At 45.9% G+C, this 26,056-nt stretch overlaps 1 protein-coding gene across 1 annotated transcript; it reads left to right on the top strand.

Moving 5' to 3' along the window:
- Window positions 1-25,041, top strand: TRMU (tRNA mitochondrial 2-thiouridylase). Its single transcript, XM_084810994.1, has 11 exons — window positions 1-344; window positions 4,212-4,377; window positions 5,693-5,799; window positions 8,383-8,505; window positions 10,054-10,226; window positions 11,853-11,906; window positions 12,062-12,128; window positions 18,610-18,710; window positions 19,914-20,058; window positions 20,245-20,327; window positions 22,354-25,041. Exons 1-11 carry the CDS (start codon window positions 41-43, stop codon window positions 22,504-22,506), a joined length of 1,476 nt encoding a protein of 491 aa, XP_084667120.1. The 5' UTR covers window positions 1-40; the 3' UTR covers window positions 22,507-25,041.
- Window positions 25,042-26,056: the final 1,015 nt, after the last annotated feature.

The raw sequence follows: 26,056 nt of genomic DNA, 5'->3' as shown, positions 1-26,056 counted from the left end.
ACTTTCGGACCACAACTCCCAGCGTTCCTGCCCACTCGGCATGCTGGCTGGGGCTGATGGGAAACAAAGTCCGAACCGTCCGGCGGCTGGGGAAGGCTGCCTTGGAACCACCAACGGGGCGGGCAGGCCAGCGTCGCCGCCCGCGCCCGCTGCGCCCTCAGCTCCGCCCGGAGGAGGCGCCTGCCCGCGCCTTCGCCGCTCACGCCGCGGCCGAGCTGGGAAGGAAGCGGAGCCGGCCGGGGAGGGCAGGAAGGCGATGCTGGGGGCCGCGCGCCGGCACGTGGCGTGCGCTCTGTCCGGCGGGGTGGACAGCGCGGTGGCGGCCCTGCTGCTCCGGCGGAGAGGTGGGCGTGCGGGGGGCGGCGGCCGGGCGGGCGGCGGCCCCGCCCCGCCCTTCCCCTCGGTGCCCGGGCCGCTTCCCGCGCCGGCCGGCCGGCCGGCACGCGCTTCGCCCCCAGCGCCTTCCGTTCCCCGCTTTTCTTCCCTTGCGGCGCATTTCCGTATAGAAAAAAGAGGTGCCGGCGCCGCCCGGCGGCCTTGGTCGCGGGGCGGCCGGAGACTTGCAGGAGCTCGGCTGGTTGCGCAGGTCCCCGAGATCCACCAGCCCGAGCCTGGGGCAAAAGGCACAGCGTGAAGGAGTCCTGTGCTCAGGGATTTGGTCTGAGCAGCAGAAGCGAATGGGGCCCTCGACACCCACCTCCACTCCTGGTTGCCCCCGGCTTGCTTCGTTTCAGCAGCATCGCCGTTGCCGAACAGTCGGGAGCCAGAAATCCTTGCCGATCTAGTGCAACTAGCTAGGGATCTGTCTACCCTTCTGCCCACCCCTGCTAGAAGTCAGCTTCTGTTTCATCTCTCCCTTCTCATATCGAAGGGGTGAGCTTCCCAGCCATGCCCCCTCCGATCGTGTTCCTTATCCATTCGGTACGTGCGGCCTATGTGCGTGTTTACTCGGGGGTAGACCCCACCGCGCCCCGAGGGTCTTGCTCCCAAGTCCGCGCGTTGAGGTTCGCAGCCTTAAGCCCTCCTTCAGATGGTGGATGGGTTGTCCCGTTGAACCCTGGGAATTGTAGTTCTGTGAGATTCGTCAGCTGCTAATGGCTTGTGGGAGATTCCTCTCTTCCCTGCGAGCCCTTCGCTTCTCTCACAGTGCACTGGCTGCAGTCCTGTGCATATTTACCCTGAAGTAAGTCCCAGGATGTTCACTGCGGTTAACTCCCCAGTAAGTGGGTTCAGAGTTGCAGCCCCAGGTTCCTATTGGCGCCCCGGTAATAGTTCGGTGTTCGTGCTTTGTTTCCGTAGATGTTTAGTTATATTGCATTCATGTTAAGCGCTTTGCATATTGGAGTTGGTAATTAATTAGACGTAGGACAGAATAGGCTCTTGAGCTGGGTACAGACAGAAATGGTGTCCTGCTGCCTGCCAGAAAAACAAAACACCTGCAAAGAAAAACAACAAGCCAAAACCCTTTTCTTGGCTCCTGACGTTAGGGTCTTCTCAGTGGGCAAAAATAGCTGCTTGCTGGCTGTGCGGGTACTGCCGTAAACCTGAATGGCAAGCAGTGGTAGTCATGATTTCTGTGGAGAACAAGTTGGAAAGTTCTGGGAAGCTGCCTCTTTAAGGTCTGCTAGTGCTTATTTTTTCACAAGCAAGGTTTTGGTGGAGGAAAAAGTGTGAATCCACATATGTAAATGGTTCACTGACAGGAATTGGCATGTGAGATGAGCATAGTGTACAAGACCCACACATGTATGCCCTGCTCACATGATCTGTCTGTGCTGGCTTCATACAAATTGATAATCTCACCAATCCATCATAAACTCAATAGCGAAGGAGCCGTCATGCATTTGCCATGGAGCAGGGCCATGGTGCTAGTATTGGGCCTGCTCCTGAACATCCATGTGTTGGTGTGGATGTCTGAAGTGAAGCTGTCTTCACTTCAGATGTCCCCATCAAACTGTAAACATCTGAAGACGGTGTCAGTAGCACGGCCCAAATCTCCAATAAATGTGTGATGCCCCCATCACTTATGAAGGGGACTTCTTGTCTTTCCCTTCAAAGCCCTCCATGGCCTGCCCTGCAGCCTTATCTTTCCACTTGTATATACATCCCTACCTGTGGCCTTCACTCATCCAGTTCCACCATCCTTAGCCATCCAAAGGTCTCCTACTCTCTTAAACAACTCGTGTTTCTCCCTTGCCGCCCTGCACATCTGCACCCGCCTTCTAGAACACCTGCATGAAATCACCTCTCTTACTTTTTTCAAGTCTAAATCCTGTTTCAAAACCTAGCTTTTCTGTAAAGTGTTTGGCATAACCCCTTAGTTCCCATATCCCACTGTAAATAAGAGAATGTATTTGTAGTTGAAGTAAACGCCATCTTCCCCTGTTTACCCCTGCCCCCATTGTGCGCCCTCTGTTATCTCTTCTGTGTAGAATTTTAGATGGTAAGCTCCCCAGGACAGAGGCCTGCTCTCTTATACTTTGTAAAGTGCCATGCACATTGCTGGCAATTAATGAATTAATAACCAAGGCAGGATTATTATCTGTTTCCCCCCTTCCCATCCCCGCCACACGCCCAGTACCTGGACACCTGTCGCTGCTTTGCTTTGCATTCAGAGTCACCTTGATTTGGATGGGGACAAATCACATGGCTCTGCAAGTGTGCATGTGTGGCCATTGGATCACATATTATTCTGGGATGGAGAAAGAGCAGAAGTCTAAGTCTAAGGCTTGTTTTCCAGTTCACTGCAGATTTTAAGAGTGGAGCTAAGTGTGTGTCAAAACCATGTTTGTTGCCCAGATGTTGGCTGCGTTCGGACGTCACTTCACTTTAAGCTGTGGTGGCTTAATAAACTACTCAAAGTAGCTTATTTGTGAAATAATCCAAGATGCCTACCACATGACCAGGCTAATAAGCTGCTGTGCATAATCTGAGTCATCCCCCCGCCCCCCATCCCGCTGCAGTCCTCCCACCTATCCATTGACAAAGGAACAAAAATCCCAGGTGACTCACAAAGGAGCGAAAATCCTGGGTGCATCAAAAGGACCTCCCCTAGTCATGAGGCACCTGATGCAGCATCAAAACCCTGTGCGATTACTCAGAAAGAAGTGAAAATTCCGTGTGCACCAAAAAGGGGGTGGCAGCTATAAAAGCTTGGGGGTTTGCAGGATTGGGACCAAACTTCGTACACAGCCTCGCCTAGTCAGGAGGCACCTCATCCACCATCAAAACCGCCACACAATTACCCCAAGGGAGAGACAATCCCGAGTGCACCAAAGAGGGGGTGGTGGTTATACAATCTCGGAGGGGGTTGCAGGATCGGGACCAAAGCTCATACAGAGCTGTAGCACTCTTTTGCTCATTCACTAAGGCGCTATAGTGCTTTCTCGTTAAAGCGCTAAAATGGAATTGCACATTTCTTCCCATGGAAATTACTGGCATAGAGGCTTTAACATTTTCCCAATACTGCAATTGTGCAAAAGTGCAAAGGAAAAATAATTTTAAAAAGAGGAACAGAGGCAACTGGAATAGGGAAAATGGGAGAATAAGGAAAAAATGCTCACTTTTCGCCCCATCCCAGCAAACTGCCAGGGAGTTTCCCTTTCACAGAGAACTGCTGCAAAAAACAGAACGATGGCAGCAAACTGAACTGCTCTTGCCATATGACTCTGTAAGCAACCAAAATAACACGCGGTACCTGACAAATGACGCGATAACTCATAGCAGGTTAAATAACCCCTACGACAGACCATGGGTTATCGGAGTGGGTGATTTGGGGCATTTAAGCCATTCTAGATTTTAAAACTCCCAACAGGTGACAGAATAACCCATGATGGGTTAAGTAAGCCATCGTGGCTTATTTAACCCTTTGTGGGTTATCGTGATGTCCAAACCCAGTTATTGTCTGCGCGATTGTTCGGTTGGTTAGGATGTATATACTCTGAAGTGTTTAACTATATGAAGATGGAATGAGCATTCAGTGAAGGACTGTGGCCTTGAACTTGCCAAGTCTCTAATTTTGTTTTATTTATTTTTAAAAATACAATGCTGTTTGTATTAGGGGGTAGGGATTCTCCAAAAACAGAAAAGGTACAGCGTGGAGATTCCTTGTTGAGAACCATTTTCCTAGTGAAAGTTAATGTAAGGATGTTCTAGTAATTCTTTATGTCACATCGTTTCTGCTTGTCTCTCTTCTCTCTTGTCCCCCATAGGATATGAAGTGACTGGGGTGTTTATGAAGAATTGGGACACTGTGGATGAAAAAGGAATTTGTTCTGCTGACAGAGACTGTGAAGATGCTTATAGAGTTTGTCAGACACTCAACATACCCTTTCATCAGGTTTCCTATGTGAAAGAATATTGGAATGATGTGTTTAGGTAGGAGAGTCCTTAATCGGAAACCTTTGCATGACTGTGAACAGTAATGAAGGAAGAGAGAGGCTGGGATCCCCAAAGTCACGTGGGCCTGCAAAAACCCTTCTGTTCTGGGAGCAGATTGTTGCGGGGGGGGGGGGGTGTCAACTTCAGAATCCCTGCAGAACTCCGGGATGCTCCTTTGCCATAGTGAGCAGAAAACAGAGATCATCAGCATTGTGGTAACTAAAAAAGAAGGTTCTCTTTGGGTTCAGAAACGGTATTATGTTATAATGTTATTAGAAACAAAAAACTACTGTTTTATTTTATTGTATTTACATCCCACCTTACATTCATCATGGAACTCAGTGTGGTAGAGATAGGTTCCCTTGGTGGTCACCCATGAGCAGATGCAGTCCTTCAAGGCTGCTACATCGTGATCTCTCAAGAGCATGCCCTGGAACCAGTTTATAGACAGTGTTCAGAAATGGATATCCCCATACTTCATTCCCATAATTTCACTGATCATTGTACAATGGAAAAATATTCACAAGTCCCACCACTCAAATTTTCCAGTGTTCATATTTCACTTTGTGCAAAATAATATTTTCGCCACAATTTTTCATTTTCCCCCAAGTCTTTCTGCAGTGGTACCGCATTGTAATCCAGCAGAATTCCCTCCTTCTCCTGCAGAAAATCTAGGGTAATTTCCATTCATTTTAGGGCAGGGGTGGGGAACCCCAGGCCCCGGAGCCAAATCTGGCCTTCTATAGTTCCCCAGATGGCCACACCCCCTTTCCCCCAACCACCAATCATTGGGTGGTTTCCTGGCTTTTGTGCAATTTTTCCCCCATTCTAAAAGGTTGAAATGCCTCTCCTAAGCCTTAGTTACAGTGAGAGGTTCAAGCTACAGTATGCTAGTATCATTTTGTATTTTAGCCCCTCTCCCTTTTGTCTTTGGCTGTTCCCACTTTGACCTCACCGCCCCCCCCTCCAACTTCTCCAAAATAGAATTCAGCCCTTAGAGGTGTATCAGTTAGAAAGCGTGATGGCTATCATGGTTCTGCAGCCTTGTAAAATTTATTTAAGTGAAACTCTGTGCCTGACCTTTTCATATAGTCTGATGGATGACCGTGTCTGGGATAAGGAAGACAGACTGACAGTCCTTATGAGCAGAGAAAACCTAAACTACTTAGACAAGGGCGTTAGGGTGTGGTTTTTCACAGAATATTTAGGATTATTAAATATTTTGCCCACGTAGTAAGATTTAGGTTAAACTTCATCAGACCTCACAACGAATTTCCAAATTCTCATAACCATTCTACTTTTTTTCTTACAGCTATCTTTTAAATGAGTATGAAATGGGAAGGACCCCTAATCCTGATATTATATGTAATAAGTACATTAAATTCAATTATTTCCTACATTATGCTGTGAATAACCTTGGTAAGTTATTTTAAGTGTATTTCAAAGAACTGATAACTGAAACCTTTGGGAAAAATTAAGATCAGGAGCAAACTGGTGTGAAAGTAATGCACATTTCTGCCTATACCGTCCTTGTTTCCTGTGAAGAACTTGCTCAGGACTTTAAGATTGGTTTCTTGGCTTTTTGGAATTAAGGCTGCAATCCTATATGTACTTACCCAGGAGAGTAAGTGCCACTGAGCTCAGTGGGACTTCTTTCTGAGTAGGCATGTATATGATTGTGCTGTAGGTGTGTCTGTCAAGGGCTCCTTGGAGGCCTCTCTCAGTCTAATCCAGTAGCCAAGTCCAGACACAGACAAAGGGATTCCTTTCAAAGCTTTATTCTTCTTTTACAACTTAACAGCTCTGCTGTTTGCAACTAGATCTGCTCAGCATAGTACCTGTGCCCTAAGTTGGAACAGTTGGTCCCCGTTTGAAAGGGAATTACTGGCAGACCCCTGAACTTAAGGACTAGGGAGAGTCCCTCCCCTTTTCCCTTGGATCCTCTGGGCGCAGCCGTTGTTTGCACGCCAACCGGGCACTACGCCTCCTTTCCGCGCCCTCCATCTGGCGCCGCTCTCTGCATCGGCGTCGCGCATCCACCAAGTCTGCTGTCTGTGCTTGGTCACTCCCTGGACTGCTAACTAAACGAGGAATGCTGGTGGGAGGAATCTCCGTCAGCTGTTGGCCCTGGGAAAGAGGAGCGCACTCCTCTCCCAGGAGCGACTGCTCTTCCTCAGAATCAGAACTACTCTGGGATTCTATGGGCTCAGTGTCCACCCTGACAGTGTCATAGTGGCAAAAAAGGTTACGCAATATTTTGAATCTCTTGTTTAAAAAATAGCTTTTTTAAGTACAGTCAGGGTCCGAAGTATTGGAACTAGGATAACTGTTTTGGCATTTGGCCTCTGTACACCATCACATTGAAGTTGAAAGGAAACACACCCAGATGGGAGTGAAGTCAGGACCGTCAGCTGTAATTCAAGGGGTTTGACAAAAGTGGGGCACTAACCATTCAGGAAGGACAGCCAGTGGCATACACACAGACCCCCATTGTTGGTGGCTCTTAAGTAATGGAATGAATGGCTGGCAAGCGGCTGCATGGCCAGGTGTGGCCTGTTTCCTGGGTACCCCATGACCAATCAAGCAGATAAAAGGCCTGGAGGTGGTTCTGAGTGTTACATCTGCATTTGGTAGCTGTTCACTGGAACTCCCAACATGAGGTCCAAAGAGGTGTCCATGAGAGTGAAGGAGGCCATCATTAGGCTGAGGAAACAACATAAACCCATCAGAGAGATAGCAAAAACATTGGGAGTGGCCAACACAACAGTATGGAACATCCTGAAAAAGAAGGAATTAACTGGCAAGCTCACCGACAGCAAAAGGCCTGGAAGACCACGGAAGACAACTAAAGTGGATGACCGCAGAATTCTGCTCATGGTGAAGAGGAACCCTTTCACAACATCTAGCCAGGTCAAGAACGCTCTTGCGGAGGTAGGCATGTCATTGTCAACATCTGCAGTCAAGAGATGGCTTTATGAATGTAAATACAGACGCTTCACAACAAGGTGCCAACCACTGGTAACGCTCAAGAACAGACAGGCCAGATTAGCCTTTGTCAGCAAACACCTAAAAAAGCCTGCCCAGTTCTGGAATAAGATTCTTTGGACTGAGGAAACCAAGATTAACTTGTACCAGAATGATGGGAAGAGAAAAGTATGGAGAAGGAAGGGAACAGCTCATGATCCAAAGCATACCACATCATCTGTCAAACATGGTGGAGGCAGTGTTATGGCATGGGCATGTATGGCTGCCAATGGAACCGGGTCACTGGTGTTTATTGATGACCTGACTGCTGATAAAAGCAGCAGGATGAATTCTGAAGTGTATAGGGCTATACTTTCTGCTCAGATTCAGCCGAATGCTGCCAAACTGATAGGATGCTGCTTCATATTGCAGATGGATAATGACCCAAAACATACAGCTAAAGCTACCCAAGAGTTTCTGAAGGCAAAGAAGTGGGATGTTCTTCAGTGGCCAAGTCAGTCACCTGATCTCAACCCATTAGAGCATGCTTTTGACTTACTGAAGACAAGACTGAAGGCAGAAAGACCCACAAACAAGCAGCAGCTGAAGGCAGCTGCAGTAAAGGCCTGGCAAAGCATCTCGAGGGAGGAAACTCAGCATTTGGTCATGTCCATGCGTTCCAGACTTCAGGCAGTCATTGACTGCAAAGGATTGTCATTCAAGTATTAAAGGCGATCCTTAAGTTGGCAATGATATTGGTTTGTTCCATTACTTATGAGCCACCAATAATGGGTGTGTGTGTATGCCACTGGCTGTACATCCTGAATGGTTAGTGCCCCCCTTGTGTAAAACCCCTTGAATTACAGCTGAAAGTCCTGACTTCGCTCCCATCTGGGTGTGTTTCCTTTCAACTTCAATGTGGTGGTGTACAGAGGCCAACTGCCAAAACAGTTATCCTAGTTCCAGTATTTCTGGCCCTGACTGTATATCTCTCTAGAGTGTTTAATAATGTGCATTTTTAAAAACAAAATATGCCAGGAGCTGATGCAATTGCAACTGGACATTATGCAAGGACGTCCCTGGAAGATAATGAAGTGTTCCAGCAAAAATATATACAGAGGCCACAAGGACTCTTCAGAAATAGATTTGAAGTAAGAAATGGTAAGCAGCCCATTGCCTAAATCTAGGTCTCAGATTTAATGTCGTTTAGTATGCTGGGACGTGGGATGAGAGGGCTATGTAGCTTTCACATTTCTCCCATAAAAGACTGAACACTTTGCAAAAGACATCTTAGAAGATATTAGAATTTTAATTAGAATTAGGAAGGGAAAGATGAAGCAGAAAAGATAATGTTACCTCATTTGGTGGAGAAATCCTGGAAAAGCTGTTGTATTGTGCTGCAAATTGTAGAAGACTTCATAATCAGGACGTTTGCCATTAAGTATCACCTGAGCCAAAGATGGATTAATTACATCCTACTTTGGCTTTCCCTGTATATATTTTTGGATTGTTTATTGGTGGACAGTTGTACCATATTGTTTTGTAGTCGCCTAGGGCCAAAGCAAATAAACCAAACTTGACTTGATTAAGTGAAGGTTATAGGGCTTGCAGAAAACGTAACATTGAAAAGCTTGGGTGGGGAGTCTTCCTCCCTGTCCCGAGGGCTGGCAACTGCATGCCATGGTGGGTGGAGCTGGAGACAAAAGTGGGCGGGGCCAGAGGCACCCCACTCTCTGTTTCTTACACTCACCAGGTGCCTTCCCCCGCCCTTTCGCCCTAGCAGCTTTTCCCAAGCTTCATTGCCACTGGGGCAGGGGGGCGGGGCGGGGCATGTCACAGCACAAGGGGAAGGTTAACTCTTCCCTCTCCAGTTGCGACTCCACTCCAAAATATCACAGAAACATACACACACAGCAGTTAGGCTTTTAAAAAAGGCTTTCATGGTACCAGTAGAAGCTCTGTAAGGGTGCAATCCTATGCATGTTTAGACAGAAAAAAGGAGTGCTGGCTGGGGAATGCTGGGAGTTGTAGGACTTTTTTCTGTCTAAACATGCATAGGATTGCACTTCTAAAAAGACTTAACTGCTGCGGGGCAAGGAGGGGAGGCTGGAGATAGCAAAGTGGCTGCAGGCCGCATCCAACCCGTGGGCTGCTGGTTCTCCACCCAGATTGTTAAGGAACATTCATAATGGATTTTTGATTCAGATGCATTGGTTTTAAGTGTGTACCCCCACAGTTACAGTTTGTATTCCATAATGGTTTAGTGGGATAGGCCAAAATCCAGTATAAGCCTATTGCAGTTCTAGCTGGAGCTTTCCTATTATTAGCTATGGAGTAGCTTATGCAGATGGAGTTCTGCCATCTGTAGCTTAAAACTGGAGCAAATTGCACTTATTTCCATATTGAAGAGCCCCTGAGCTGATTCACTTCAGTGTGGGAGAATTCCTTGTGTGTAGAACTGCCTCTCCCTCAGTGAAGTGAATGAGAGGGTTTTGTAGCTGACAGAACTCTATGTGTACATCAGAGCTTACTTGTCTGGAAACAATTATACTGAGGGAAGAATGCTTTATAAAGTTTGTGTTTTTTTAACCTAAGTGTTTAAGGGCGCAATCCTATGCATGTTTAGATAGAGAAAAGGCCTACAAACATGCATAGGACTGTGCCCTAAGTTATTTTTTTATCTCTCTCCCCCCCCCCCCCCCTTTGCAGCTATAAAACTTCTTCAGGGAGCTGATCATTTTAAAGACCAGACTTTCTTTCTCAGTCAGATATCACAACAGGCCTTGCGGAGAACCATTTTTCCTCTAGGAGAGCTAACAAAAGAATTTGTAAAGAAGATAGCTGCAGAGCATCACCTTCACCATGTACTGCAGAGAAAAGAGGCACGGTAACACATACTGGCCAGTCCCCCAGAGTGCTCACTGTGAGGGGCGGAGCTCCCTCAATGGCTCTTGTGTCACCATAATACCATGGAGTGAAGCAGCAGAGATTCTGCTCTCTTTGCGTTCTGTTTATCACTGCATTATTCTGAAGCACTCGTTCATGCATTACGACGATAATAGTGGTCCTCTTCAGTTCTCCACATATAGAAGTTTTGTCTGCATTGGCGTGGGTGTCTGTAGCACAAAAGCCTATATCCAGGGCTTGGGGCCAGTGGTACACTTGATGCCTGGCAGCCTCCTCCGTGGGTAGCTTCTCCATAGGGATGGGCAAACATGCTTGTTGAGCTTCTCTGAATTCTTCCTCGAAGCTCATTTTGCCTCATTTGCAAATGAACTTCCTTTTTTTCACCCTTTTCGATCAGGAAAAATTGCATTTTTGATCGGAGGAAAAAAATCCCCAATTCAAAATGTGCATTTTCCCAGATTAAAAATGTGCATTTCCCCCCAAGGTGTGTAAATGTGGAGGGGGTGGGATTTATGCATGTGTCCACATGTGCATGTGCATACTTGTCAACATAAGTTTGGGAAATTGCAAAGATTTTCTGAGTATTATGTTCCTGCTTGCATCTGGAGTTGTGAATGGGGCACATTTGTGTGATTTCCAAACAAGAACAAAATTCTTGTACGTCCCTATTTGTACAGGAGAACAGTTGAATAGATCTCTCTATTATCTTTCGAGAAATATTACTCAATTACATGGCCCAAACCAGTGGCATTTCGTGTGTGAATCATTTGTAGATTGTTCAGTGTTCACTATTGTGTTCATGCTATAAGTGGTTAGTTAACCATGTTTTTATGTGTCTGTACATATGTGTGTGCATCTGTATACAAACACCTCATAGTTTCTAACCACACATTGAAGAATAACATGTAAACAATGTCTCAGGACATTGATATAGTCACCATTTTGATGGCACCACTTTGTAGCGGTAGTTCAAATGTGTCTGCTATCTCAAAGTAAATCCAAAGGGGTTTGCCAAAGAGCGGTTCTCCTTCTACCACACTTCCCATTCCTAGTTCAGTAAACCTGTTGAACCTACATCTAAGACAGTATTGCATGATAGAATCAAACCTGAGAAGACCAGGGCTATTTTCTGAACTTCTTGCCATAAGGTAAAATGGTGGCCAAACAGCGACCCTTACTGATGGCATTTTTCCTGGAATGGCTGATTTCTAGATATAGTGGGGAAATAAGCATCTTTTCTGTGTCATTTTTTTTAATTGCATTTATATCCCGCCTTTTTTCCTCTTGCAAGGAACCCAAGGCGGCTTACATTATCCTCCTCCTCTCCATTTTATCCTCACAACAACAACCCTGTGAGGTAGGTTGGGCTGAGAGTGTGTGACTGGCCCAAAGTCACCCAGTGAGCTTCCATGGCCAAGTGGGGACTAGAACCCAGATCTCCCAGCTCCCAGTCCAACACTCTTGCCACTACACCACACTGGCTCTCAATTTAGACTTTCAAAATATTCAATTTAGGCTCTCAATTCATTAATTTAGACTTTCAAAATATTCATTATTTTTAAAATGATGGTCAGAGTATCCATTCATTTGTTTTATTCTAGAGCATGGGCATCTGTTTCATTGGTGAAAGGAATTTTGAAAAGTTCATTCTTGAGGTGAGTAATTACACATCCATAACAGGTATAAATAGTCTGCATTGTGTGTGTGTGTGTGTGTGTAGAAAAACTTTTATGTTGGTGATTTTGCTTTTTTTTTCAGTTTCAGATGGTGGCCTAGGAATGGTTTTTAAACACATTTCTTTGTCTTGTAGTATTTGGAGCCACGTCCAGGCAACTTTGTTTCCATAGAAGATGACAAGGTCATTGGAACGCACAGGGGTAAGCAGATATTTTGTCATTCAGCTAATGTCAAACATCCCTTGTGTTTGGAAAAATGGACAGCTCTTTTTGGTTTTGAAAAAATCATGCTGTGAAACGTAAAGATTTATATGCATGGATGTTTTCCAGCGTCTTACCCTGTATCTCATGAACAGGAAGCAGGCATCAAGAACCGCAGCGACAGGGTCTGCCTTTCCTGAGTTGTCCCATCTACAATAGCTTAGAGATGGCGCTGAGTCCCAAGGCCTGCAGAATGCTACCCCTGTCAAAAGCATCTGGTATAAAAGCTTCAAATTAGGTAGTGAGCTGTTACACTGCTGCATTCTGTTACTGTTTTATTAGCTTAATACGCTGTAGGGAAATGGGACTTTCTAAAGTTAACAGAATTTTGATCCTTTAATCCGCTTAAAAATAAATGGTGAAGCAGTATAAACATAAACATGCTTAAGGGAGGAATCTGTTAATGCTGGAAATTAGACCAGGCATGTAAAGGGAGAATAATGATTTTCAGAAAGGGAGAGTGTAATAATTGCTGGGCTTGAGGCAGCGGAGGCTGGTGGCTCCGATGACCATGGGCGGCGAATCTGCTCCAGGTGTCAATCAGAACCGGTCCAAACTCTAAAAGATCTGTCCAAGGTGCACCTTGGTTAGCTCCTTTAGAGTTCGGACTGGTTCTGACTGAATTTGCCGCCCCGCTGACATCAGAGCCACCAGCCTCGGCTGGCTTGAGGTCGGCCTTCAGCGGCGTGTGAGGCTTTTCTGCGCGGAGGAGACTCCACTGGCTAGCTTTGCCGTGCATTTCTCATGGGCCCAAAGGAAGCTCTGGGCCTGATTCTGCAGAGATCCGGGGTGTTCGTTTGAGAAGAGCCATCTGGTCTGGCAATCTGTGTAGAGAGTCTTTACTCCTTTGATACCGAACGGGACAAGGCTCCAATGCTTCAAGCTGCTTCTCTTACATACAAGATTGACTACAGAAGTGTAAAAAGCTCTTGATAAGGAAGCAGAGACCTATGTGTTCAATGGCAAAACAATGACAGGTTCATATTCCTGTTTTGGTATCTACCTAAGACTTTAAAAATCAAATGTGTGAGTTTAACGTTAGGAGAACATGTTTTATTGGCACTTTCACAATATGTATAATTTTATTTATAAGTTCAGCTGCAATCCTAAGCATTCATACATACAGATGCTGGTATAATACTAGAACTAAGAGTGTAAGCTATGAGCCAGGTGTTGCACTTTTAGATCTCACCTATGCCTTGAATTCACTAGGTGGCCTTAGATAAGCCCCTGTAGTTGCCTTCCCAGTCTGAAACACTTGTATACTTACAGACTTACCTTATAGGGCTGTTGTCAGGATTGTTGAGATAATGTAAGTTAAGTGCTTTGAGCTTTGGAAATGCAGTATATCAGGAGCGGGCAGACTTCAGGCTTGCGAGAACTACTTTGTTTTTCACTAGAACCCCAAGATCCAATCACCAGTGCCTGGTGTGAAAGATATAAACTGAGATCTAACACACATCTTATGTTAAAGACTTAGCTAGCAGCTATGTCTTTTTTACCCTAGAGTAAGCACAGGGATCTTGATTTCGATTGGGACCCTAGTGTGGGTGGTAGGGAGCTTTAACCCTCTCCTCTTACCTGTGGCAGCCCCAATCTGGATTGGGACCCCCATGCTTGCAATTTATATTGCCAATTAGTGATCCATTCAAGCAAATATATAAAGCACATGGCAATATATGTAATCTCCCCCCGCCCCCCCAATCTAGATCAGGACTGCAGTGAGGGGAAAGGGTTACAGTCCCCATCACCACCCATGCTAGAGTCCTCGTTCGGATTGGGAACCCTGTGCTTACTCTAGAGTGAAAAAGAAAAAAAATGTAGCAGCTGCTATGGTTGCTATCCAGGGAGATCCATACTTAGGTATGCAAGGATAGGCCAGGTAGATTTATTATTATGCTTGGGTATGCATTTATGAAGATCTCTGTATATATAGTTAAGTGATTTAGCTTTGTGCCCTCCGTGAAACTTGCTATTTCCATTCTTCCCTTTCCCTCTACCCCTTTATCTTGATCTTAATATTGATCTTTATCCAACCTTTATGCAGAGAGTTGGTATGATCTCTCTGCATAACCTCAGTGCTAATTTCAATGCTTCTTGGCTTATGGGGGTGGCTACTGGGTATTTTGCGGGACTGAAAGGCCGGGTTTGGCCAGTCCTGTTTTTGGGAAGGGGACCCTGGGATCGGGTCCTGGGTGGCCCTTCCTTGCAGGGAGGTTGGGGCCGGTCCCAGTGGCGGGATCCTTTTCCTTGACGGGGTGGTAGAGGTGGGATAAGACACTGAGGTTATTCAGGTTGGGGTTTGGTATAGAGGGATTCGGAGAGAGTGAAGTGTGAGAGTTTTTGAACTGCACCCCAAGGTTTGTAATTTTGCTAGTTAGGAACTATGCAGTTTCCAGCTAGGGCAGGTCCGGGACAGGACCGTAAAGTTTTGTTCCAGCTGCTGAGGCTGGGTGCTTTTGTCTCCGGACTGGAGGAGAGTGGCAGGCCAGCCCCTGTGGCTGCTGCAACGGTTGAAGATTATCGGCCGGCAAGGAGAAGGCAAGACAGCCTGACTCCTGGCCCCGACAGTAGCCGCAGCAGGCAGGAGAGCATGGAAAGTTGGAAGCAGGCCTCGTGGGAAGCTCATGAATGGGAAGAAAGACTGATGATGCTCCAGACTGAAATTCTGGGGCTCTAGTTATGTCTTTTGGAAGAAAAGCTTCCCTCTGGCTTTCTTGACAAGACTGTTGCCCTGGCTGCTGACCGAAGTCTGGGGGCTCTGAGAAATGCTAAGCCCCTGGCTGACCCAGTGAGCGTAGACTGGCAGTGTGATTCCTCATGTTTTGCTAATGCTCAGTGCCCTGGGAATGGAGGAGGAGTGAACTGGGCTGAAGACAAATGTAGTAGCTCTTCCCCAGCTGTGAGAGCTGGAAGGAAACCAGACACCTTAAAGGAGACTGCTTGAAGTTAGCAACGAAAGGGCAGCGGCCTTCCACGGCTTGCATCCCCCAGGTCAGGGGTTGTCATGACTGCAAAGGAATTGGACACCAGCCAAGAGACTGTCTGAAGCGGGCAAAGGGGAGGCAGAGCATAGCCCAGCCCAAGGGGGGGGGGGCATTTGCTCTGAGAAGCCCTTGTCCGGGCTAGAAGTCTCCAGCCGGAGTGAGAGGAGAGAAAGATTAGCTCCAGCGAACCCGGAAGCAGCGGCCTGCTGCGCTCTCTGATGAGGCAGTCGGCCCCTCACCAACCCCCTCAGCAGCACCTCTGCCCAAGCCAACGACAGTCTAGACTTTTGATGCCGATGGGAGCGGGGAGAGCGAGCGAAGCGGCACTGCTTTCGTTGAGCGCGGCCGGCGAGCTCAGAAGGCCGCTCCTTCGGTGTTGGTGCAACTGCTGCAGGCTGCACAGAGAGAGTGCAGCCAGAGGCAGTTCAGTGAGCGTGTCACGATCAACGGAGTGGAGCTGGTGGGGCGTCTAGACACAGGAGCACATGGGACTATAGTTGACCAGAAGTACATGGAAGAAGACCAGCTGTGGGAAACACAAACTCTCCCTGCAGCTTCTTGGAATTTCCCGAGCCTTCAGGCTCCTTGTGCTTGGGTGAAAGTGGAATACCGGGGCTGGACGGGAGCATTAGATGTCTTGGTTTTCAAAGGCGCTCTGCCTGGTGTCCCCCATAGTGTCACCATGGGACTTGACTTATTGTTTAGGCTTGCCCAACTGAAAGACGATACCCACAGCCAAGCTGTCGAACTGCTTGATGAAGCAGGCAGGGGGAGGGAGAAGGAGTGCTGCCCCCCTGAGGGGAGTGGGGCTGCTCCTCAAGTGCCGCTGGCTGTGTGGGAAAGGATGGATCAAGAAGTTGGGACTTTGCTAGAGGTGGGGCAGGAGTCAAGGGCTGAGGAGGAAAGAGAGACACTGTCCATAGAGACTGTGCTCAGCCCAACTCCTAACCCTGTTCAAGCCTCCAAGTCTACATTGCAGAAGCACCAAGATGAAGTGTCGTGGGGTGATACGATCGTGCCCCCTGCCCCTCCTGTGCACCCCTTTAGGGCACTTGGGACTTCTGATCGAGGATTTGCCTTAGGGGACAGTGGGGCAAAGTGCACTCTGCAGGGACAGTTCATAGTGCCCCAAGTCCTTCGAGATCAGGCTTATTGTTTAGCCCAAGAAGCTGCTGGGGGTGGGCAGTTAGGCACTAACGAGATTCAGTGCTGGGGGGGCCAAACGTTTTTCTCGGCCACCGGTGGTTATAGCTGGGGAAAACTTCTGCAACTTCTGTGATGTGTACCAGAACATGGGCTTTATTTGTGATCACTTGGGGGCACCATTCTACCCCCTCCCTCTGGGTGAAGTTCCTTTAGAGCAAACAGACACTGACCTGTTAGGTTTTTCTCGAGCCCCTACGACAACGAGGGAAAGACTTGCCCCTCTGTTCTACATTACTGTGATGATGCTGGCTACAGCCTTGCTTTTTGTTTGTTCCTGCCTGGGAATGCCCCAGACTAGTGTTTCAAATTGGGGCTCCAGGTTTGTTTTGGGGTTGCTGTCAACAAGGGGGGGTGAAAACCTTCCACAGTGCCCCCTCTTATTTTTTGATTGCAGGGTTGGTGGCATGGCTTAGTCAGATGTTGGACAAGGTAATTCAAGATATCTTCACCAGGCTTCCTGTCAAGGGAGACCTAGCCCTGCAGTTTCTGCTTTTTGCTGAAGAAGATGTGCCTCTAGAGAGTTCAAGCTTTTCCCCCTGATCAGTTGACGCTGGGGAGGGAGCTTTGGGGCCCAAAGCTGTTAAGGGCCAATGTTGCTTTCCTCTCCTCACTGTTATTCATTCAGCTGTGCCAACTACAGGAATTGGCTAAGGACCATCCCGCTGTGCCCTTTTTCAGGCCTGAGCAAACCTCCTTGGCTCAGCATTCAGTCCTGACCTTATGTTTTTGTTTTATTTTTTATTTTGGCCTGGTAGACCTCCTTTTGTTGCATGTTAGAGCAAAATGTTTATTTTAATCCAGAGAAACTCTAGTTATTGCCAAGGGAGAGTTTTAGTTATAATGGTTTTTTTCCGCTTCCCCTTAGGTTGGTTAAAGAAATAAAATAAGTTTTATTGAACTAAGAAGGGGATGATTTTAACTAGTGTGTTCATGAAAAACTGTAATGTCAGTGACTGGTGTATGCCTTGTACATGTTTTTCATTGTTGTTGTTGTTTTATTAGTTTCAATTGATTTAAGTTTTGGGGTTGAGCTTATTTAGATGAAGATGGAAAATCTGGGGTACGCACCCAGAGATTTCATCTTCCCAAATGGGAGGGTATCAAGGAAAACGGCCTGCTTTCCGCCATAAGATTGGGTCAGGCTGTCACGTCGGATGTAACCACCTGGAATTGTTTGTAATCTAGAGGCTCCTTGGCCCTTTGCCCAAGGCCAGACGCAGCCCCTGCTACCTGGAAAGTGGCAACAGCTGGAGGTTGTGGGGAGTTCCAGCCTCTCGGAGGCCAGGGCAGCCCACCCAGGGGCTGAGCCAGTGACTGGCTGAAGCAAAATCTGCCCTGGGTTGCCAGGGCTGGGCTTTAAAAGTGGGCTGAGGTCAAGGCATGGGGTCTCTCTTCGTCCTGGTGGTCCTGGACCTGCAGACGGCTGGTTGCTATCCAGATCCATGCTTCAGTATGTAAGGACAGGCCAGGTAGATTTATTATTTTGGCTTGGTAGAGAGCTTCATGAAGCTCTCTGTATATAGTTAAGCGATTTAGCGTTGTACCCTCTGTGTAACTTGCTACTTCCATTCTCCCCTTTCCCTCTACCCCTTTATGTTGATCTTAATAAACCTTTATCCAACCCTTAGTTGGTGTGATCTCTCCGCATAACCTCAGTGCTAATTTCAGTGCCTCTTGGCTTACGAGGGTGGCTACTGGGTATTTTGAGGGACTGAAAGGCCGGGTTTGGCCGGTCCTGTTTTTGGGAAGGGGGTCCCGGGATTGGGTCCTGGGCAGTCCTCCCTCGCAGGGAGGTTGGGGCCGGTCCCGGCAGTGGGGATCCTCCTTCCCTTTTCCTTGACATAGTCCAACACATCTGGAGGGCACCTGGTTAGGGAACATTGTCCTAGGTAATGCCGTATGCAAAGACACCGCATTGGGGGGGGGGGGGGGGCCTTTTGAAGCTGGTGTGGCAACCAGTTGTCAGCATGCTCCATGCTGCTAAATGCCCGTTTTTAGAAAAGGTGATTTGATCCCTATGGACTCTTCTTGTCATTTAAAAAATGAATCGATGCGTGGCCTCTTAATATTCATAAGTTCTTGACTCAGAAACTTAGAAACAATGTTTTAATCTTTAGGGTGCTGTTCTCTGTTGAGAGGAGACAAATGGATGGTTGTGATTTATGGTGGAATAAAAGGCTGATGCGGTGCTAACAGTGTGATTTTTTTTTTTAATTATTAATTTTTAGGTTGGTTCTTGTACACATTTGGCCAGAGAGCCAGGATAGGAGGCCTGAAAGATGCTTGGTTTGTTGTTGATAAAAATATAGCCTCTGGGGAAATCTTTGTGGTAAGTCCGCTTATGCTCATCCTGCTTGTGATTCCTGCTGAGAAGAATGTGGTTATTACTGGCCTAAGATTCTTGGCTTTTGCATCCAAAAGAGGAACAAAAGCTGTTAAGTGGGCTGGTGTCAAGAAGCGTTATTACATCCTGTTAAAACTGGCTTTTGACTAACAGAAAATTGAACACGGTGTTGGCATTGAGTATCTTAATAAATAAATAGCAAGCTCTGAAAGAAATTACCGCTCCATTTTCTTACTCCAAAGCAGTTGAGCTTCATCTTGGAAAGGATGTCGTTTAGTCCTACCCAAATATTTTATTGCATCTGTGATGAGCAACCTTTGTCCAGCCCAGACATAACGTTTCAGTATAGTTAGCGCTAACCACAGTAGCACCATTCACGAGTCAACTCATGTGAATAGGGAAATTGTGGTGGCGAAAGGGGCCCCGTGTTCAGCCCTACTTTGAAGTCCCGCTGGTCCTCTCACCTCCATCTTTGTTGTGTTCTCCATAGCTTCTGAAGTGGGGTGGAGAAACTCCTGTACTTGTGGAATCTCCTGTGAGATTTAGGGTTCTAAATTGTGCGAGGAGCTTCCACAAGTACAGGAGGCGCCCCACTTCATAAGTGTATGTTCAACATGGCAATCCTGGCAGGGGTAGAAGGAGCAGCACAGCTTTGGGGTCAGGGCTAAACCTGAGCATAAACACTATGCTCAGGATCTCAGCCTTGCTGCCCCTTTCACTGCAGTTTCCCTGTTCATTTGAGTAGGGCTGGTAGGTTGCCTTAAACCTGTTTGAAATCACAAATGTGTAGTGTAACTGTGGTTTAGCTTGCACAGCCAAGCCTTGCCCTCTTCTCTGGAAAGCATCTGTAGGGACACCCATTAGGCCTGCTCGTCACCCTGGAAAAAGGGGGAACAGAGCTGCCTTAACAATGGTTTGCTCATTGCAGCTGTAACACTAGAGTAGCAGGGAACATGTGGAGAATTGGCTTAAAGCAGGAATGGGGAACGTGTGGCCCTCCAGATGTTGTTGGACTGCAGCTCCCATCAGCCTAGCCAATGGTGAGGGGAGTTGTAGTCCAGCAACATTTTGAGGGCCGCACGTTCCGCATCCTTGCTTGAAGCCAATACTCCATTCCCACTGCTAGTTTTATTCTGTAAAGATCTGCCATGCTGAGCTGTATATTAAAATGGTTGTTCCTACCTCAAGGCACCCTCTACAGATCACCCTGCACTTTACAGAGACGTCCTGCGGACAGACAGAGTGCACTGGATTGCAGAAGAACCTCCTGCAGAGCTCATTCGGGACAAAATGATGGAATGCAATTTCCGCTTCCAGCACCAGATGGCACTAGGTGACCAGACTTTGTTAATTTCACCCAACCTGTTAGTGTAATGCCTCAGTGGTAAGGGCGTTTCATTTTTATAAGAAAAGAGCAAATGTTATTGCACGCTGACATTTATTCAGATTGGAGATCTGATTTTGATGAGAATGCAAACACCAGCTGTTTAACTGGTATTTTATTTTATTTTATTTTTAGCGCCATGCACATTAACCCTTAATCAGGATGGGACAGTATGGGTGACACTGGTCAAGCCAATGCGGGCTCTTACACCAGGGCAGGTACGTGCTGAGGTTTCTGTGTCTGTACTTCACTTCCAATCTGGAGCCATATTGGGACTTAATTCCTGGTCACTATGCTCAGGATCTCAGCCTTAAGCATCTGAATGCAAGAATTTTGAGCAGGTTTCCCCCCCAAATATACTTGAATTTCTCTATTAGTTCTGTCTTAATTTATCACCATTTGATTTATTAATCAATTATGATTATAATTATATAATTGATTTATTAATCCATTGTAATTATAATTATATATGATTTATTAGTCAGTCATAATTATACTTTGATTTATTAATCAATTATAATTATAATTGTATAATTTATTAATCACTTATAATTATATAATTGATTTATTAATCAGCTATAATTTAGAGTGGAAAATATCACTGGAAACATAGTTTTCAGTACATTGCTGTTAAATCTGAACTTTTTTTGACATAAATTGTGGTTCATAGTAAGTCTCTCTTGGATTTTGTCTGATATCTAACAACTGATTCTGGCAGTAAGATTTTATAAGCATATAGATTATGTTGGGCCACTAGTGACTGTAGTAGTGGATAGGGCAGTACTAAGCTATTTTTGAAGAGTTGCTGTCGGATCCTGTGGATGTTTACGTGGAAGTGAGCCCCGCTGAACTCCTGCTTACTCCCAATTAAATGTAGATGATAGTGGGGGGTGGGGCAGCTGTTTGTAGAGCACATGTTTGTATTCTGATAGTCTCGGCTTCAACCCGTGGATTTGCCAAGGTTCTCAGGGACCAAACTGGGAGTGGACCTCTGTTTTTTATTCTGGAGAGCAGGTGCCAGTTAGAATAGCCGGCACTGGGGCAACATGAGCCAGTGATCTTAATTATTCATTTGTCAGGTGGTCTGAGAGCTTTGAAAGGGTGTAGATTTTTAAATGCGTGAATGCACTGGAATTGCAGTCTTTCGGTTACATCCAAAGTCGCCTGAGTGGACTTCTCCTTGCCTCGCCTCCCCACTGCAGCCCTCTGGGCACCCCTCCAAATCTGCTCTGGAGAGTGCCCCCATCCTCTGGAGCAGTTTTGGGGGCTGCAGGGAGGAGGGGAAATGCATTTCTTCCGCACCTGCCATTCCAACGTGCAGGCCTTCTCCTGCATTCCCATCTTGTACTATGATAGCGGAAGTTAGAATTGCAGTGTGGAAAGTAGCAAAACAGCCCTCATAACTCACAGGAAAATGTTCAGTCTGCTTGTGAAGCTGCAGGCTCTGTCAAGGTGGTGCGTTAACTCTTACCAAGTTACTCATGCAAATCCCACCGAAAACTTGAGAGATATGTGCAAATAGCCAGGCACAGGATTGCAGCCATTGGGCGAAAGTCCCCTTGAAAAATAGCAGGACATCAGTACATCCAATTTTTCAGATGAATCTCTGCATCAATTCCTCAGATGTAGGGGGGAGGCCTACTTTTTTTGCTTCTATGTAGAATGCTTGATGTCTTGAGTCGTCACCACTCAAAACTGCAAGATGAATTTCCAACTATGCAAACTTTTAAAAAGTGATTTACAATTGCGGCATGAGAAGGGGTAATCTGTTAATTAAAACAGTGGGCTCCATAACCAGGCTCTGTTGCAAAAATTACCTTTATATTTCAGTCTCCTATTGAAAGGTATTTTATAGGGACATTTTAGAGTGTTATTGTATCAGTGGGAAAATGTATTTAACATACTTGCTGTGGCTTGTTTCTGGAATAATTTCAAGTGGAATACAAAACTTTGCCTTTTATTTATTTAGAAGATTCTCTATTTCTTATATCTGTGTAATTTCTTATTTTTAAGTGTCACATATACCAATAAGTAATTTACTCATCTATTTATTTATTTTTTGCATCACCATGTTATATATACTCTGTATTACAAGGCGATGCCAAAAAATAGGTGAGTGAATTACATACTGAATGATCAAAACAGGAGTGGTAAGGTGTGACTGTACTGTAGTCACTTGCCTGTTCTTTTCAGTGTACGTGTACTCTTTGTGTGCTGTAAACAGTGTCACCCTTTGTATTTCAGTTTGCTGTTTTCTTCAAAGGTGATGAATGTCTTGGCAGTGGCAAGATTTTGAGATTGGGTCCAACAGTGTATACTTTGCAACAGGGCAAAAACAGAGAAAAGACACTTCGGAATGTACCTGCCAATGAGGACAAAGTAGAGCCAGCCACGTAACTGCTAGCTTTCTTAACCAAGCCAAAGACTTTGTTACTTAAAAACAGAATTATTTTTTTATGGTTCAAATGAACTTACAGTCATAGGAAGACACATGTATGTATGGATATATTTGTTGAAAATAACCACAGGGTAAATGAAGATCATGCTTTTGGGGGTGTTCTTTAAATAAAATGTTTCTGATGTGGTGAGTGACTTGTTTTGGTGGGAAACATAGAAAGGGTTAACTGTTCCAGTCTCTTACTGCACAATCCTATGCATGTCTACTCAGGAGTAAGTTCCAGTCAATTCAATGAGACTTACTCCCTGGTAAGCGTGTATAAGATTGCAGCCATAATTCCATGAGCATGGAGCATAGTCCCTGATGACATCCTTTCATGCCTTAAAAGTAGGATTTATGAATGCAAAGTACAAAATGTAAACGTGTTTTTGTCTAAAGATACCACCAGGGATCTAAAGACTGCTGTGACTCATGCAAGGGGCTTTTGCTAGTTCAGTGGAATTTTTTTACTCTTTTTCTTTGAACTGCTGATTCCATATGCCAGGAGTGGGCAGAAAGTAGATCTCCAGACGTTTTGGCCTTCAGCTTCTAGCATTCCTGACCATTGGCCATGGTGGCAGCAGCTTCTGGGAAATGAAGTCCCAAACATCTGGAGGTCTATCTTCTGCCCACCCCTGCCCTCTGCCCTGTTGTATATGCATATGGACGTGCACCCAGCAGGTTTCTTCCCTCCTCCCCCAGATACAAATCTGCTTTCATTCCCCACACTGCAAACTTTTTAAACTTGAGGATTCCTTAAAGTTTGTGATCTGAGAAGGCGGGGGGGGGGGGGACGGGACACCTGTATCAGTGATTTCTTTGTTCTTTCATGTTTGTAAAAAATAACTCAATGTTTCCCAAGCACTCAACATGAAATTTCATAGTTAGTACAAAAGTAAATAATTAGGGAGCTATGGCTGGGAAAAGCCCCTAGCTGGAAAAGAACACAGGAAGAGCCCTGCTGGATCAGACCAAGGGTCCATCTAGTCCAGCATTCTGTTCACACAGTGGCCAACCAGCTGTCGACCAGGAAACCACAAGCAGGGCGTGAGTGCTACAGCACCCACCCACCCAAGTTTCTTTTCTTGGTGTACTGCCTTGGATACTGGAGGTAGCATTTAGACATCAGGACTAGAAGCCACTGACAGCTTTCTCCTCCATTAATTTGTCTAACCCCCTTTTAAAGCCATCCAAATTGGTAGCCATCACTACATCCTGTGGTAGCAAATTCCTTAGTTTAACTATGCACTGTGTGAAGAAGTACTTCCTTTTATCTGTCCTGAAGCTCCCACCAATCAGCTTCATGGGATGACCCTCGGTTCTAGTATTTTGAGAGGGGGAGAAAAATGTCTCCTTATCCCTTTTCTCCACACCATGCATAATGGATACCTAGGAAATTTTAAATAATGTTCCAGTCCTTTTGTGACTCTCCTTGTCTCTCTTTCTCACATACACACACAGAAGAGCTGCTTTTCCTGATCTCCTTAGCTTATTTGAGCATTTTTATTCCCCCGCCCCCAGGCAGAATTGCTTGAGGATGAGTACACCAATTCCGTCCCCTCTCCCCTCATCACCTTCTCTGTCACCTTCCATAAGTTGGAGGGTGAACACCTGCAGCAGGGAAGCTGCTCTACTTGTGTAGGCTCCCTTTGCGATTGAGAGCTTGCTACAGATGTTCAACCTCGATGGCGATGAAGGGGTGGAGCTAGTGCTCTTATCTCCACTCTCCCTCACGGGAGACTAAAATATCTGACTAAGGCTCTCGTGTAGTGCTCATTGTGGTGACCCATGAAAATACCATTATTATATATAATACCATTATTGAATCATTTGCGTTCTGTGACCATGACATTTGTTTTTGACTCTCTTTAGGAAGAGTGACATAAATCATTGAAATGAAAACATAATGAGCAAATCTACTGGGAACCTCTGGGAAAGACCCAGTTTCATGCACAGAACCTGTTCATTTTAATAAGCCTTGCATAAGAGAGAGTCCCCATAAATTGGGGTGTTGAACCTCTTTCAATTTGAGGGCCAAATTCCATTTTAGAGAAGCTCTCACGGGCCATAATTCAGTGCTGGGCAGGGTCAAAGGCAAAAGCGGTGGGTACCAAAATACCAGTGTAGTTTAGCTTAACTCTTCTGCCAGTAACTAACCTGTAGGAGGGGAACTTCAGTGTTTTAGAATGGGGGGGGGGACTGCACAAAATCCAGGAAACCACCTGGTCTGGGGGTGGGGGGAGAGCCAGGGAAAGGGGGTGTGGCTATCTGGGGCTAGATTTGGCCACCAGGCCTGCTCTCTGGCCATAGATACTCCCAAAGTCTGAAATCCTAAACTTTGTTAAGCTTTTTCAACAATGTGTTTCCCCTATAGCTTAAACTAGTGCCTCTATGGGGGAAGATACATTACCTGTTCCGGTTCATAATGTTACGTTATCACAGAACACTATTTTTCATACTCCTAAAATAAATTATTTGCAAGTTAATACACGGTTGTAATGAACCTAAGAATGTAGTTACATAATATTTTCAGGTCTGGTTATTTGAAACCCCACCCCATTATGGGGGGGTGGTGTTAGTTTTCGTTACAGTTTTACATGTACCTCAGGGCAGGATTTTCTGGAGCACTGAGGACATGCAACAATGTTTGAATGACTATGCTTTAACCAGTTTCTAAATGTATCTGAATTTGGGGAGAGGAGGCTGTGAGCAGTGCTGGAGCATCAAGTCAGAACAAGCTATTCTAATATGAAGACCACCTAAGATGATTTTATAGCTGCTTCTTCATAGCAACGGGTTTCTACAGTAACAAAATTATTCAGGCAGCTTTACCATACAAAGCACCTGTTAAAAACAGAAAAGCTTTTTTTTTACCCCTTTCTCTCCCTAGTTCAGGAGAAATTTGTAACCCTGTACGACTAGTGGCTATATTCCTGAATAAAGACCTAAATTAATATGTAACTGTTAGGACTGGAAGGAGGAATAACTTTTCCTACTGTTGGACCCCTTAATAGAGTTCCCCCCAAAATAATTCCTGATAGTTTGCCACCATTCAAGATGAACCAGCTGACCCACCCTAGTCTGTCCAGCTGCTTGGGAAGTTTCTGAGCCCTGTTGCCAAGGTTCTTTTCTTTCAGCCCAGCTCTAGGAAAAAATAAAAATGAACATCCTTTGGATTTTATTGCCCAAAGCCCAGAAACCTAGGACTCCGCAAAAAACCTTGTGAAAATCCTAAAAATCACCAAAGGTAGTTTTGTAATCATGCAGTCCTTCTCATGGGAAAGAGTAGTGAGAATTCTCTTTTAAAACAATGCAGACACATGTCCAAATACAACAAAGGGGGGGGGGGAGGATGGAAATAAACAAGGGAAGGCAACAAATTGCGCGCACGCACGCGCGCACCTGGAGAGAATTCCAAATAAAATTAAAATGTCAAGCTAACTTAGTTACACACTAAGCCAAGACACTTGAGTAGCGTCTTGGATTTCAGAGCATATGCAGAGTTCATTG

The sequence above is a fragment of the Heloderma suspectum genome, chromosome 7, assembly GCF_057233095.1.
Source record: "Heloderma suspectum isolate Gila_16-S chromosome 7, 16-S_ref, whole genome shotgun sequence".
NCBI lineage: Eukaryota > Metazoa > Chordata > Lepidosauria > Squamata > Helodermatidae > Heloderma > Heloderma suspectum.
This window is presented reverse-complemented; position numbering and strand designations above follow the sequence as displayed.

Bases quoted from the DNA above. Each gene is read 5' to 3' on its own strand.
- TRMU (XM_084810994.1), top strand. From the start codon at position 41: ATGCTGGCTGGGGCTGATGGGAAACAAAGTCCGAACCGTCCGGCGGCT. The intron at 10,227-11,852 runs GCACGGTAACAC...GTTTTATTCTAG, and splicing joins ATGTACTGCAGAGAAAAGAG to AGCATGGGCATCTGTTTCAT. The intron at 12,129-18,609 runs GTAAGCAGATAT...ATTAATTTTTAG, and splicing joins GGTCATTGGAACGCACAGGG to GTTGGTTCTTGTACACATTT.